The following is a 14901-nucleotide window of genomic DNA, read 5'->3' on the forward strand; positions in this document are numbered from 1 at the left end:
CCTTAAATTAATCCACATCCACTTGTAGGTGTCAGCGATTTTTAGAAGAGAACCTAGACACTGACCATCTCCTATTTTGCCAGTTGTCTGAGTTTGTACCTTTGAAGTTATTGCCATAACTGGAAGAAAGGTCACACCAACCTATTCCCTTTAAAAATTGCTTTCAGTTCACCAGTACCTAATTCTTGTTTTTCTTTCATGTCTTACAATGTTTTAGGTGAAAGTAATATTTGGTGTTTATCACTTTCAAGCATTTTTCTCTTCTAGAAGTTGTTCTGTAGTTTGATGTATTCCTCACATCACAGTAGGTGGTGATATTTGTGAAATATTTTCATGCAAAAGGCTAAAAAGGAAGTGTTACTGATTTCCCTTATGTACTAGTTTGATCGCTTTTCATAGAATTAATGTTTCATTTCGGTTGAGTGCCAGGCTCTTTCTCTTTTGTTTAAACATGAACAAAAGACAATTCAAACAGCGTAACTTCGTTTTGAAACTGATTTCGTACTGCTTGGAGCTTTCAAGAGTCGATACCACTCCTGGGTGGACCATGGCTTTCCCGGTTTGGGGGCTTTGCTGTTTTTTCTTTCCAGGCGGATCTGCAGGGGGCTGGGGAACAAGGCTCCAGACCCTCTTTCTGATCTTTACTTTTCCACCGAGATGGCGGGGAGGAGCGGGCGGTGCGCGGAGGGGCAGGGGGTGCAGCTTCTCTCGCGGGTGTGTCGGGGACCGCATGGCCGGGCCGTCCCGAGCGACGGCGGCAGCGGGGACGGGCGCGGGAGCGTCAGGGGAGGCGGGTGGCCTTTTGAGCTGGGCTTTTGCGGGCGCCTCAGTGCCAATCACTCCGGGAGTCCTCCTCCGTTTTCCACTTACGGAGCAAAAATAAGTCTCCCGACGGGGGCACCTCCTGCTCAGCCCTCCGTTCCCGGCACCGTGCTCCCACGCTAAGTGCAGAAGCGGCGGGGAGCTGGAAAGCGCCCGCTCGCCGCCGGGCTCCCGCCCGCGCGCTTCTTCCACCGGAGTCAAAGCTCCCGCGGGGCCGGGGGGGTCCCAGCGAGCAGCGGGGCAGCCCCGTCCGCCGCCTCCTCTCCGCCGCCCCCGTCGGGAGGAGGATTTTCGCTCGTTAACGTGAGCCGATCGCCTCCCGCGAAGCTCCCGCGGGAGCCCGCAGCAGCGGCGAGGGCACGGCAGGTGCTGCCGGCGCGGCGGGGGCCGGGCCCCGGCGGGCGGCGCGGGGGAACCGGGGGCGGCAGCCAGCGCCGGGCCGGGGCGGGGAGCGAACAAAGCGGCTGCCGAGGGCGCGCTGCCCCGACGGGGCCGGCCGGCACGGTGCCGCCCGCAGCGGGGGCGGGGTGACCGGGGCACCCGGCCCCCCTTCCCCGCGCACACACAACGCACACGCACACGCGCGCCCGGACACACGCGCGCCGGGGCACACGCTGAGGCAGAGGCGGCCGCCGGTGCGCGGCGGGAGGATGCGGCGGCTGCGCCCCTGGGCGCTGGTGCTGGGCGGGCTGCTGTGTGCCGCCGCCGGGCCGCCGCCGCGGAGCTACCCGCACAGCGCGGTGCTGGACGGCGCGGGCGCCTACCGCCTGCGCTGGGGCCGCCGCGGCAGCGCCCTCGCCTTCCGCCTGGAGGTGCGCACCCGCGGCTACGTGGGCTTCGGGCTCTCGGCCAGCGGCGGCATGGCCTCGGCCGACATCGTGGTGGGGGGCGTGGAGAGGGGCCAGCCCTACCTGCAGGTAAGGCCCGGCTCCTTCCCCTCGCCCGCAAGCCGCCGGCCCCTGCCGGGGGAGAGCGCTCCCGGCATCCCGCTCCCGCGCCCCGGGTCGCCTTTGTCCGCCCACCTTCCCCCCGCAGTTTCTTTCTCGGGACGCCCCTCTTCCCCTGCCCCTCTTTCTTTTGCAGCCTCCTCGCCCCTCATCTCCGTACCTCTCTGCTTCTTCCTTCCAGCTTTCTGGTTATCCCTATTGTTCCGCGTAACTCTGCCCCCGGAGGAGCTACTCCTTTTCGATCCGCTCCCTGCCAACCTTCCCTCTAAACTTCTACATGGGTTTCGTCAAAGGTGTCAGGTTTCCTCCTCTTTATCCAGAAAATGCAACAGCCCTTTTCTCTCTCCTTGGGCACCCTCTCCCCGCCGGCCGGCCGAGCCCGGAGCCGAGGAGAGAGGAGGGATGGCAGTGTCCCCCCGCGAGGTGCGGCACCTTCCCCCTCGCCCTGCCCGCGGGTGATGGAGCTTGGCCGCCCTGGTGCCGCCTGAGCTTGCTCTTTGTAATCCCACAGCCACAAGGGCACGATCCCATCAGCTTCCCAGCCTGCTGGTGTTCTCATCTGCAGGGGCACAGCCGGTGCTGCTCCTGTCCTTGGTGTTTCTCCTCTCCTCACTTGGAGGTGTTTTGACTCAGATATTGAAAAGCACTTACGGAGTCCTTTAGATCAACCAGGGACTCCTGGTACTTCTTGGTCCGGTAAAGCAACCTCACAGGAGCTCAGCTGCACTGGCATAATCTTCTAGGTATGTTTCTGTAGTTGTCTAGACATTGCCAGGGCTACAGCTGGGAACAGGAGTGTGGGACGTTAGCTCCGCTGGTGCTCCCAGCAAAGCATCTCCTCCAAGAGGCATTGGTGGCTGGTGGGGTGGGAGCCGTGAGAGGGGAAGGGACCCGCACCTTCAGTTCCCTCTCACTGACCTGAGATCCAGCCTAGAGGAGTTGCTCTGGGGCCAGGGGAGCAGGGACAGCTCGTCCCACGCGTCGGTGAAAGGGGAATCAAGCCCAGCGTGACATCTTACTGCCCCCAATTCCTCAATAATAACTTCTAGAAGGCAATTTGAGAGCAGAGTTAACACCCAGTTGTTAAGAGTATGGTCTGAGAGAAATCTTTTCATCCTTATGTTAGAGCTAGCTGAGCTTTGAAGCTGCTGCTTAAATTTTGTGAGCTTTTTCTTTAGAATGTAGACTTTTATTAACATCTTGCCATAAGAAATCTAAATGCTTAATATACTCTCGCTGCTGTTTCCCCACCCCCCCATTAATTTGGTATACGAAGTTTAGGCATATATTTGTCTTATCTAAGTTCAGACTGATGATTTTTAGGTTTTTTTCTCTCCTTATTTCAAAATTAAGATATTTTTTCTTAAAAACTTAGTCTAAATAAAACACTAATAATAAACCCACCCAATTCTGGTCATTGAGCAATGAACGTTTAGCTCACAGAAGGCTGGGCTTTCTGGAGACTTATACTTCAAAAGATACATCTATTAACCATTAAAATAAACACAAACTTTGTGCTTTGTTAGTTCATAGATCCTGTTAGGGGAAAGCACGCCTTTTAGAAAGACATCCAAACATAGTGTAAAGACATCCAGTGAGGGAGGATCCATCACTTCCCTTGATAGCTTGTGGCAGTGGTAAGTCTGTGCTACTCCTGATTTACAATATTAGTTTGTCTGGGTTCAGGTTCCAGTTATGTATTTTCCCTACTATATTAAAAACTCTACTCCCCCTGCATCCTGCCTCCATTAAGTTATTTATATGCTGCAGTCAAGTCACTCCTCAGTTTTCTTTTGCATAAAATAAATAGATCGAGCTCTTTAAGCATCCCACTGCAGGACATTTTCCCCAGCACTTGAAGAACTTTTGTGGCTCTTTTCAACACCCCTTGCAGGTTTTCAGGATCCTTTAAAAATAGCCCCATGCAAATTTCTTTTTCCTTCCAAAGATTTTGTTCACTGGTATCCCATGACAAATAGAACTGAGATGGAAGAGGCAAGTGCCCCCTGTTACAGAACACCTGGAATTTTCCTGAAATGCTCATTTAGGGCACAAACATCTGCTGTGCTAAGCGCTATGAGTTATTTTGTTGCACTTTTGCGTAGGTAAGGAACAGAAGAAACACTTCTGTTAAGCTTGCTTGCAAGGTAAGGTTTTCTCCATCCCAGTTCCTTCTTCAGTTCTAGGCAGCAAGGTTGCATTTTAAACTGGACTGTGGTCTTTTAAAACATCGCTCCGTTAAAATATTTCCATACTTGCACCATCAAGGAAAGGCCAGAAACAAGGACGGTGAAGAAACAAAATTTGTCAAAAGGCCTTTTTCTGGCCAGTCAGCAGGGATTGCTATAGAATGAGTAACTTGTTCTAGAATGCTATTTCAATAATACCTAATTCTTCCCTCTACTGGACACACAAACACAGTTAATATTTAAAAAATGCATTCTGTGTTAAGTGTATATCACCATCATTTATGCTATTTACTACTGAAAAATAATTTTTCATAGATAGTACCCTTGAAAGTATGTGGTTTTATGCCTAGCTGCACTCTATAAAATATGTACACCCTATAATGAAAGAACCTACTTTTCTTTTTGGTTTTAGAAATATGTTTTTATTCCATGATCATCAGTCGGAAAATGTGCATCGTGGTCTAAACTCTTAGAAGGGTCATTTTTTGGTTTCTTTGAAAGTTTTGAGGTGCTTGTTAGTGGCATGATTTTCAGAAGATGTTCTGAAACACCTTTATAGTCTTTCAAGTGGGCACTGAAACGGCTAGTCTCCTGGGAGAATTCAGCCTCCCACCCCACCCCCAAATTTTCTCTCCTTTAAAAATAGAAAGTGTTCTTGTAGGGAAGAGTCCTCTTCTGGGAGAAAACAAGTAAATGTAGTTAGACTATAGCCATCAGTAAAGGTAAAAGCAGATACTCCGTAGTTTGTGGGAGACCTGTGTATCAATATAGAGGAAAACTTCAGCCAATTTTCAGAAAAGAGAGAAAACATTTCCTCTGGCATTTATTCTTCATCGTCTCAGAGCAAGGAGATGTTACTCTCACCATCAGCAGGCAGCGCTTGACTTGAAAAAATCTGGTGACTCAAAGTTCTGGATATCCAAGATCGGATTTTACTTCCTCAGTTTTAGGTGTATCCTGAACTTGGGTGTAATGAGTTTTTTGTTTTGGTTTGCTTTTCCATGTTTGAGCTGTATTTAAGCTAAAAGAGTGGCTGGCATAAGTAAAGGCTAAAATGATTTGAAAGCCTGACGTTTAGTTGTCCCTAAATGTATCAAGGTGAAAAGCATTACGATGTCATGAAAGAAGAACAAACCTTCGTGGTATACCACAGTAGTTTTTTGGAGAGCATTTAAATCATTGGAGAATTATACATTTGCTATCCTGACATTTCAGAAGTTTGGTATTTGGAATGGGAACCTAAACATAATTTGGGAGGATGCAGAGGACATAGTATGAATGGCATACATATTTGCATAGCTTTACTGTGCTGTTGTGAGGAAGGCACCTCTACCAAGCAGAAGGAGAAAAAGAGGGTGACCATTGAACAAATTATTTGTCAATGTTACTGAGAGCCCTGTGGTGACAGGGTGGCAAATTACGGGGGGTGGGGGTGGGGTGGGGTTGAGTGAGCATGTTCAAGAACAAGTAGAAGATACCTATGGGGGCTGGTGCTGAAAAGCTGGAAGCTGCCTTTGTCTCTATAGGGAGGGGGTGGACTTGGAAGGAGAGTTCATACTTAGCAAAATGTTACCTTGAAATATTGTCATGGTCACTTGCAGCACGTGTTACTCTTCCTAAAGGCTCTTGGGGTAGCCTTAGCTTTTACATTTAGTTTTAATTTTTTTCTTCTTTTTTTCTTTTTTTTTTTTTTTTTTTAATGCATCTCTTTTGTTCTTATGAATTGACACAGCATGCATTTTCATGCTAGACCCATGCCTTTTCCTTGGTCTCCACCCCTGTCTGGAATTGTGCATCCCCACCCACAGCACGTAGCTGCTGAGAGCCCCATTTTGGGGAGAGTAATCCTCCTTGATGAATGCCTATTTTGTGCAAGTTATACAAGAGGGTTGCATTGTTAGAATCTTCTGTTGAACTTGCACAAAAATAGTCCCTGCTCAGGGTGAATAGGGACTGTGTGTCACTAAAAAGTACTTTATTATTCATTACAGCCTTGCTTGTTAACTGTCACCCAAACTAAAGAATATCTGTTATCAAATGTATCCCATAGAGTTAGCTTAATTGCTCATAGGGAAGTACTTGGAAGAGATTTTAAAGGACAGAAAACAGTGAGCATTCTCTGTACTTAACTATATGCTGCTTTTAAGTGCACTCATGCCAACAGCAACAAAAGAAGTGTTTAGAAAACAACTTGAAAGGCACCAAGAGAGAGATGCAAAGCGAGTGCCACACTGACATATCTCAGTTGGTGCTTTGTTGGAGGTATTTCATGCCTTTGGGCATTGGGGCAAAATCTCCAGATGAGTAATGAGTCCCTCTTGGCTTCGATGTGGGGCATAAAGAGACACTCCAGTGTACATCTCCACTGGCTGGGTGCTTTGTAGTTCCCTTTCAGAGGTACAATAGTTAGGACAGGGAAGCAACAGTTGGTGAACAAAAGATGAGAAGAATTCTGTAGCTCTTGTGTTTTGCAGACTTTGGGGTGCTGTTTCACAAGAATTTTTTGTTCTTTATGGTATTTTTTCTTCTCCTTTGGATTTTGGAAACACCAAGAAAACAAAATTTTCTTACAGCTCCCCAAAAATAAGTACCTGGGGCAGGATGGAAATGTAGCCACCATAAGTGATGCAGAGGCTTACAATAATGGGGGAATGATTTAATTCTTAATATAAACAATTATCTTAGAATTAGGAGAAGGAAGAAGGCAGATTTTCCAAGGCAAAACCAGAATTTTTGGGAACAAGTATCACTAATAGTTGAAAATCCCTTGAGTGTATTTAAAACTTTCTCATAATTGAAGTAATTAAAGTAATTAGAACAAGGTTAAATGTGGCTCCTGTGTAAGGAATGCTCCTTGAGATAAAGTGCAGTTCGAAGGCTGGATCATGCAGTATCTCCTACTTCAGATTTTTCTTTCCCTTAAAACACTTTGCTACATGTTTTGTCTAGTCTATTTGTGTTAAGACAGCCTTTAATCTAGCTTTATAGCTTCTGATATAGCTGGAATATAACCTCTTAAATCAACATTTGTTCCTGATGTAAAGACTCGGATAGGTGCTTGGGACTCTGCTGCAAAGTCAAATTATCCACGCCGATAAGCGATGTATTTCAACTTCTAACTGCTTGTGCTTCTTACACCTTTGTGTGGTAAGTTAGAGAGCTCTCCACATTTCGATGTTTTTCATTTGTGTGTGGGGAAAGTGATATTTTTATATGGCCCAGGAATGCCACAGAAACCAAGGGGTGTCGCTGCTGGCTGTAGGCTACTGGGAAGCTGCCTTGGGCAGCATTTAACTAAATATAAGGAATACACTGAAGTGTATTCAAATGACACAGTTTGAATGAGGGAAGACATGTCTCTAAGTAAATAACTGTGTTTCATGTGTAAAAAATGCATACCCTCTTTTTGCAAAGAAAATCTATGTACATGCACACTCACATACATCTGCTTCTGTAAATACACAAGTGGAAAATGTGTGTCTTTGTGTATATATGTATGCTGGCATTTAAAATGCAGACACACTCACAATTATTTGTTACAGGTAAAAATTTTCTGTCCTTGTCAAAGTTAGTAGTACACTTGAAGGAAATAATCCTCATTTACTCCAGTATCATTCAGCCAGTTTAATTGAAATTGTACCAGGAATTGTGCGCAGCTTCTCGCAACTGCCCATGTGAGTGAGACCCAGGCTTCCTAGCAAGGACTGAATTGCTTCATGATAATCTGCTGTGCAGGTAAAAAAGAACCAACATAAATCAGTAAATTAATTGCAAACAGACTGCTCATAGTGCAGAAGCTGAATTTACCAATCCCGGTTACGTCAGGAAATTCTTGCAACTGCTTGATTGCTGTTGCTGTACCCTTTTTTATGGATATTTCTTCACTTGGGGCCAATCTCAAGGTTGGATCAGTCAACTAGAATGCTCTCAAGGTGTTTCTGTATGGAGCAGTGGTGCTTTCAGACTCCTGCTTCATGTTAGTTTTCTGTGGGCGGGCTCAGCTTTTCCCTAAGAGCAGAGTAAGATCTTTGCTTGACACTGAAGCTGAAATTTATTTGAGGTTTCACAAAGTTTGGTTTGCTTATTTGTAAACTCATGCCCTGTTTGCTTCTTCCCAAATACAATGTAAAACCAGCTCCTTTTTGGTGGTAATATCCAGTGTGTGCTGGAACCATGAGCAGCAGGATTCCATCTAAACTGAATGCAACAATAAAAAAGAGAAATGTTAACCACAGTTGGGGTTTTTTTTGGAAACTGGGAAAGGCATTGCTTGTTGCCTATTTCAAACAAGCGTTTTGGTCAGTTGTTTTGTTGTACTATAGCAATTTCTCTATCCTATTTATACTAAGATAGAGCCTCTCCTGTGCCACCTTTCATCTTAATTACAGCTTCCCAGTTCCTTTTGCCAGACTCGTCTTCAGCCCTCATCTTCTACATCAGTTTGGTAGTTTGGGGATGTTTGAAACTCCATGGGTTGGCTACTGACCATTGGTGAGGACTAGTTGCAGCACAGCTTGTTTTTCCATCATTTCCCATGCCTGGCTTGTCCCTTTACTCACTTGTCAGTGTAAAATTGCTGCTGAAATAGCAGTGGTCTCCCAGTTAGAGAAGGGCGGTGACTATAAATCCCAGCAGCAGAGCTGCTTACAAGCCAAGCCTGCAAGGCGATTGCTGGATGGGATGGATTTGAGAGTTATTTTATGCTCCTTGAGGTTGAAAGGTGCTGTATATAATTCAGGATGGGAAATGGATATCATAAACAAAACAATCTTGTACATTGTAAAGATCTGGGGAGGGAGTCCCATAAACACCTGTTCCTGCCTGTGATGACAGCTGGTGGTGCTTTCGGGGTCAGGCTTCCCTCTGCAGCTGTGCTTACATTCTCGAAGGAGAAACGAGCCTCTTTTCACATCCTTAAGAAATTATTCTCCCTGACTGCTTGTAGAACAGCAATCATCAGCAATCAGAAACCATATATGCTGCAAAACATTTTTTTTAAGAAAGGGAGTGGTTAATGGGATCTGAAAAACAGTATAACATGTTTGGCTTCACATCTGGAAAAGAACATAACTTTTACTGTCAGGAAGATTTTTCATTTTCCATATATTGCTTCAACTTGTAGGTAATGTAAGGTAGGAGATTCCTAATTACTTGACTGATCGCGTGACTTAGTCCAGAGTTTAAAATGCCATTTTGTGCAATATTATTAAAGGGAGTACAGAAACTTTAAACATTTCACATGTAAACAGTTTACATAAGCAAACTCTGAAATAAAAGTAACATCTTTGTTATTATGTAGCATGACTGATAAAATTTCTGAAACTTTGTTTTAAACACTTGCTATTTAAATAACTAACATATATATTAATGCTAGCAAAATGGTTTTTTTACCCTTTTCTTTCTGTAATGCTTACGCTTCTGATGTGAAGTTGATGTGAAACTTTAAAACTTTACCTTCATTTAATGTATTATATATACTTCTGTGTGTATAAGAAATTGAAGAATCTGGGTGCAAGTGCATAAATCCATGTTGAGAAGTTTGTGCTGTGAGTGCTTCAGAAATTCAGTTTTAAGGACTTGATAGTTATTGCGGATTTCTGCTGAGACTCCATGAAATTTGAGGGTACTTGTATCAGTATAATCCATCCTACAAAAGACAGGTTTTATAGATAACTGTATGGGGTAGCAAAACCAAATCTGTGTGAAAGAGGTCACCGCATTAGAGAGTTTTCCTACCTGATAGGAAGAATAAACTGTTCCAATACAAGGCATGTCTCAGACCATCTGTGACAGATATCGAAGCACTGTAATTCTGCTGATGAAAATGTCACACTCCTTTCTCTGCAGAATTAAATGAGTGAAACCTGTGAATTTAGGTGGGTTCTGTATTACATCAGTCTGGCCCTGAGAGGCTTTCAAACCGTATTTAGATATCCTCAGTCCAGCTGAAGCCTGGATGCCTCGTGTCCCCTCTCTGGCCTCTGGTGGATCCACCCTCCGTGCTGTCACTTTTCAAAGGCCTCAGAGGTATGCAGCTTTCTCCTTTGACTACACACAAGGACTTAAATGGAGTGTCGGCTGTCCAGATGTGATTTTTATTGCATTTGTACCATAGAGGCAGGACTTTCATTTACTATTTTTCTGCTACGAAAGAAAGCATAGGAGATGTATAAAGATACAGACGTATATCTATATAGATATATCTACAGCCAACTTTTGCTTACTTTTCCGAGATACTGCTGAGAAGGATGTGACATCACAGTTTGTCAGTGTGTTTTCATTTTTTATAATGTCCCTTTGTTTGTTACCTTTTGTACACAAACATGTGTCTTAATGGCTTTTAGCTCTGATGAGTAAATAGAGCAAAGTCTGTGTAGCTGGACTTAAAATCTTCTCTGTGAAAAGAAAGAGATCAGTATGTTTCCTTGGCAGTGTGGCCGTATTTTGTTTTACAACTGGTGAACAAACCCTTTTCCTGTGAGAGGCTGAGCAATCAAATCTTAAGCTGTTCAGAATTTTTTTTGTTACGTTATTTGATTTTATTTTTGTGATGAACATCTGGATAACTTTCAACAAAGGAAATAAAAGTAGTAATAGAGGCTGTTCACTAACTCCTAAATAGCTCCTGGCAAGTGTACTCACACTTGATTCCTCTAGGGCAGTCCCAATGCACTTAGTGGAGTGGTAGTTGGGAATAAATGGACATCTCTGCCTTCCTGGGCACTACATAAATTTGCTTCCCAGGTATTCTCGGCACCCTGATATTCAGGGTCTGTTTCAAGGTGGCCTGTATCAGGCAGAGAAAGTAAGTAGAGACAAGGAATTAATTAATTCACAGAAATTTTCACATGGGAAAGATTAACATTAGTTGGTCAGATTAACATCTACCCACAAAATAATTTAAGGTTAGTCACTGAGCGAGCTGCTGCTCAACTTCGACAGCCGGGGCAGGCAGGAGCGCACAGGCAGGCAGGGCAGCTCTCCCAACACATCCCTCCTCCCGTGGGGAGCAGCATGGTCCCCTCCTGGGGCCTTGGCTTTGGGACCACCTTCCGTGAAGCATTCCCCAGCAGCCTCAAAACGAGCCCTCACAGAGCCACAGTTGTGACCTGTCTTTGACTGTCATCCAGGCAAGTGAAATAATTACACTGACAATCACATTATTAAGGCACATCTGAGCTAATACCTTAATTACACAACTTCTTAAAGTTATTTTTGCATTCTCCCCGCAGGCTCGTGGAAGTCAGGGCTATATCACAAGAGGTGTGGGGTTTTTTTTTGTTACAGCTGTGTTCTCTAGACTTGTTAAGAAATGGCGAAGTTCACTAACAAAATATATTTCACTGTCACACCTAACTTTGCTTCACAATTTTGAGCTTTCCTTCACACTGGTTTCAGGCAAAGACTTTCAACTGTTCACATGAGGAAAAGCTGTTCTTGAATTTGTATTCCTCAATAACTCAATGTGTGGGTAATCAAATAAAAGGGTGCCTTCCTCCAATTTAATGTAACATTTCAGCAAAGATATCATGCTTCAGTAAAAGCTGACGTTCACAAGGTTCCATTTCTCGTCCAGACAAGCCCTTACTATTTTTGAGATGGAAGCAGAGATTCCATAGAGGAGTGTTTTCAGAGCAGGGATGGTGTTGTGTATAGAAGTACACTGCTTCTTTCCGAGCTCTGATACAGGGTTTTATTACAAAGTGGAGGATTTTGAGCCCATAAAGTACCCATGTTCAACTACCACCCCAGAACAGGCCTGTTATTTCCCTCTGGAAAAGCAAATCCCAAATTCTTTCTCTAAACAAACATAACTCATCAGTTCCCTTTCTTTCAGCATAGAGCTTCAGGTCCCAGACTCCTCTTTTGCTGTTTTTGGTGATTATTTTTCCATGTCTGCATTCTTTCACATATGTACCAATTCATTTGTAGTCATGAGAGGTGCTGAAAAAAAAATATGGAAACTCATTTTGGTACCTTTCAATGTTTTTTAATTTTAGTTTTGTTCCAGAAAAGAAAAAATCCAAACTGTTTCAGTAGTTTTGGCAAGACAAATTTAAATCTGAATATTTTCATACTGATGAAAAATGGCTGGTTTTTTACCCTTTTCTTCCTTGAAACTTCATCATGACTGAGGAAATTTTACATATTTTTTTTTCGAAATTAGTATACCTTAATGAAAGGTTTGGGCATACTGTTGTTTGTACATGTGTAAAAGGCAGACCCCCTTGTGAACTCTGACTAGTGTGCATGTGGCCTCTTGCACACACAGAGATTTCTAGGGCTGGAGTTAAGTTTCAGATCACAGCTCCTAAATGATCCTTTGGTGAATTAGTAATGTATCAGCTACTTTCACCAGTATCAAAAACTTGGACATAATGTCTGGCAATTTTTCAGCTTGGTTACCTCCACTTTAATAAAAAGGGAAAGCTACAAATCTCTCTAAAAGTGGATGGCGGTCCAAACAGGTCCAGAAGTAAACACCTTTCAGGAGCAGTCAGCGCGGTGTTATTTTGCGAAGGACACCGCACAGTTAATGGTGTCCGCCTGTAGCCTGTTGGGCATGGGAGATGGATCTGTCTGTTTGCCCCCCTCCCCACGCCGAACGGGGCAGAAACAGCCTAAAACTCGAAGGAGGGTGACCAGAGGAGGTGCATCTGAGGCATCGGCCAGCCCTTTCCAGGTGGCCAGGGTGGGAGGAGAGGGAGGGCCTGGTCCCAGCTGTGCGGGGATGCAGGAATTCGGGGTGAGGAGGTTAATGACCCGGCATGGCTGCAGCCACTTCCCCATTGTGCCGTGCCCCTGCTGAACCCCAGGCAGGGAGCATCCTTCTCCCAAACAGCCCTCCCTGCCAGAACCCCAACCTAACCCCAGCCCAGCACCTTCTGTATGAACCCAGCGCTTTCTCTGCTAGTTAAGCCGTAGGGTTTCTGATTCCAGTTGGTGTTCATTCAAGAGGTTTGCTTTTTGTGGGGAAGAAAAAACAAAGAAAAACTTGGGAAAAGAGGGAATGATAATATCATTGATGCAAACAGTAAGTGAAATTTGTTCTTTCTGTAATTTCTCCCAAAGTTCATGACATCCCAGTTATGATATATTAGGCTTCTTGCTTATTGGATGCAGTCTTTACTTCTGCAGTTATGTACAGGCAGCATGGTATTAAAATTGCTATGAATTTGACCGGAGCTGCACTTCCCTGTTTCTCTTTCTGCTACCTTTTGCTGTTTGTTATTTTGTGTTGACTTTGACTGTCCCTGGCATATTTTTCCAGTCTAAAGTAAAACAAGAGTCCCGCTTAATATTGTGTATGTTTAAGATAACAGACTGTTCTTCATTTAGAAAGATGAAATTCTTTACCACAAGTCCTTTTAAAAAGAGTAAAATTATCTTGTCAGAAGTATATTCGATATTTTTAAGCTTAAGCACCCATCAGTAGAAATTAATCTGACCAGTTTCTCCATAACACTTTAAATGTCATACACTGATCTTTTGGGGTCTACAATAAGAGTAGCTGTTGTGGTTTTCTAACAGTGGCTACCGTATTATTATAATACTCTCTTTATGCTGCTTATCAAGGAGACTAGCTTTTTTGGAGATTTTTAATAGAAAAAAAAGTTCGGTGGTGCCTCAGATTTATCATTTGATACCAAACTCTGATACTTCAGCATTTTAGATAAAGACTTGTTTTAAGGGGCTTCAGTATTGGAATCAAGTTTCATTTTTAATGTAATATTAGATTTTAATAATGGGCCACCTTTTCAATTCAACAGGATTATTTTGCAGATGAAAACAGAGTACTAAAAAAGGACCCTCAACAGGATTACCATCTGGAATATGCCATGGAAAACAGCACACATACAATATTGGCTTTTAGCAGAGAACTGCATACTTGTGACACAAATGACAAGAGCATAACGGTAAGAGGCTCCTCCTATATGCAGAGAGATGAAGTAATTCATGCAGGCCAAATATATATGTGGTTACGAAGCTGGTTATTATAATGTCATCTTAGTAAAAGAACAGTTTTAGAGAAATTCACTTCCTAAAACATCTGTTTGGTCAACTTAAAACAACCAGGTAAAATACTTGTGCTATTTTTATTAAGCTCTTATATTTTGATTTCAGCCTCCTTTGTCCTTCTGCTTTAATACATTAAGTTCTCTAATTTCTAACACACCAAGTGAACACAGGATTAAAACTGGTATCTCGGGGCCACCAAGTCCCATATCTGACAGTTACAATCGTTCAAGAGATGCCAACTTGAGAAACACTTTTTAGGTCTCACACTAACTTGTACTGATCTTAAAGATAGACTTTTAAAGAAGTTTGGAGCAGTTATATTTGAAGTATATATTTATTTCTTTATTCAAAATTAAGAAGGTGAAGAGTTTTATGATCAAATGCTTTCCATGGTAAAATACTTTTAGTGTTAAATTCTTCTGTTGCCCTAGGAACTGCTGTACTGTTCCCTAAGCATAACCTTAACAAAGTTGATGACTTCTGTATTGGAAATGACGGACAGGTTAGAGACATTTGCTAAGCTTTCTATGCTTTGGCATGTTTACCAACCATTTTGGAAGCATTGCTATAGTAGTTCAACACTATTTTCATTTTCTGTGTTTTTCTGTGTTTTTACAATATATGCAATAATAGCAACATGAGGTGCTGAAAGATGCAGGAAGCAAACCACAGCTGTATAAACCGCCAGATTTCCGGGCAGTCAATGGATCTATGGTTTTCGCACCTGCTCCAAATTCTCAGTATAATTTAACATTCTGGAACACTTGAAGATTTATTAGAGTACTTTATCTCAAGGGATTGTTGTAATCTGAGAATGTTTTACAGAGAATTGATCTGTGCTGTGTCTGTAGATCGATTTTTTAGATGTAAATCTGTTTTGTAATTGAATGTCTGTCTTCCCTAGCATGTAAGGATGGCAGTTC

At 43.5% G+C, this 14901-nt stretch overlaps 1 protein-coding gene across 1 annotated transcript in view; it reads left to right on the plus strand.

Moving 5' to 3' along the window:
- Positions 1-1360: 1360 nt before the first annotated feature.
- The window catches only part of MOXD1 (monooxygenase DBH like 1), a 51495-nt gene continuing 37954 nt past the window's right edge, over positions 1361-14901 (plus strand). Inside the window, exons 1-2 of the mRNA XM_056342824.1 lie at positions 1361-1739; positions 13729-13875. Coding sequence (XP_056198799.1) covers positions 1473-1739; positions 13729-13875 — 414 coding nt within the window. The 5' untranslated portion in view covers positions 1361-1472. The remainder of the gene's footprint in view (positions 1740-13728; positions 13876-14901) is intronic.

Source organism: Falco biarmicus, chromosome 6, assembly GCF_023638135.1.
Source record: "Falco biarmicus isolate bFalBia1 chromosome 6, bFalBia1.pri, whole genome shotgun sequence".
Taxonomy (NCBI): Eukaryota; Metazoa; Chordata; class Aves; order Falconiformes; family Falconidae; genus Falco; species Falco biarmicus.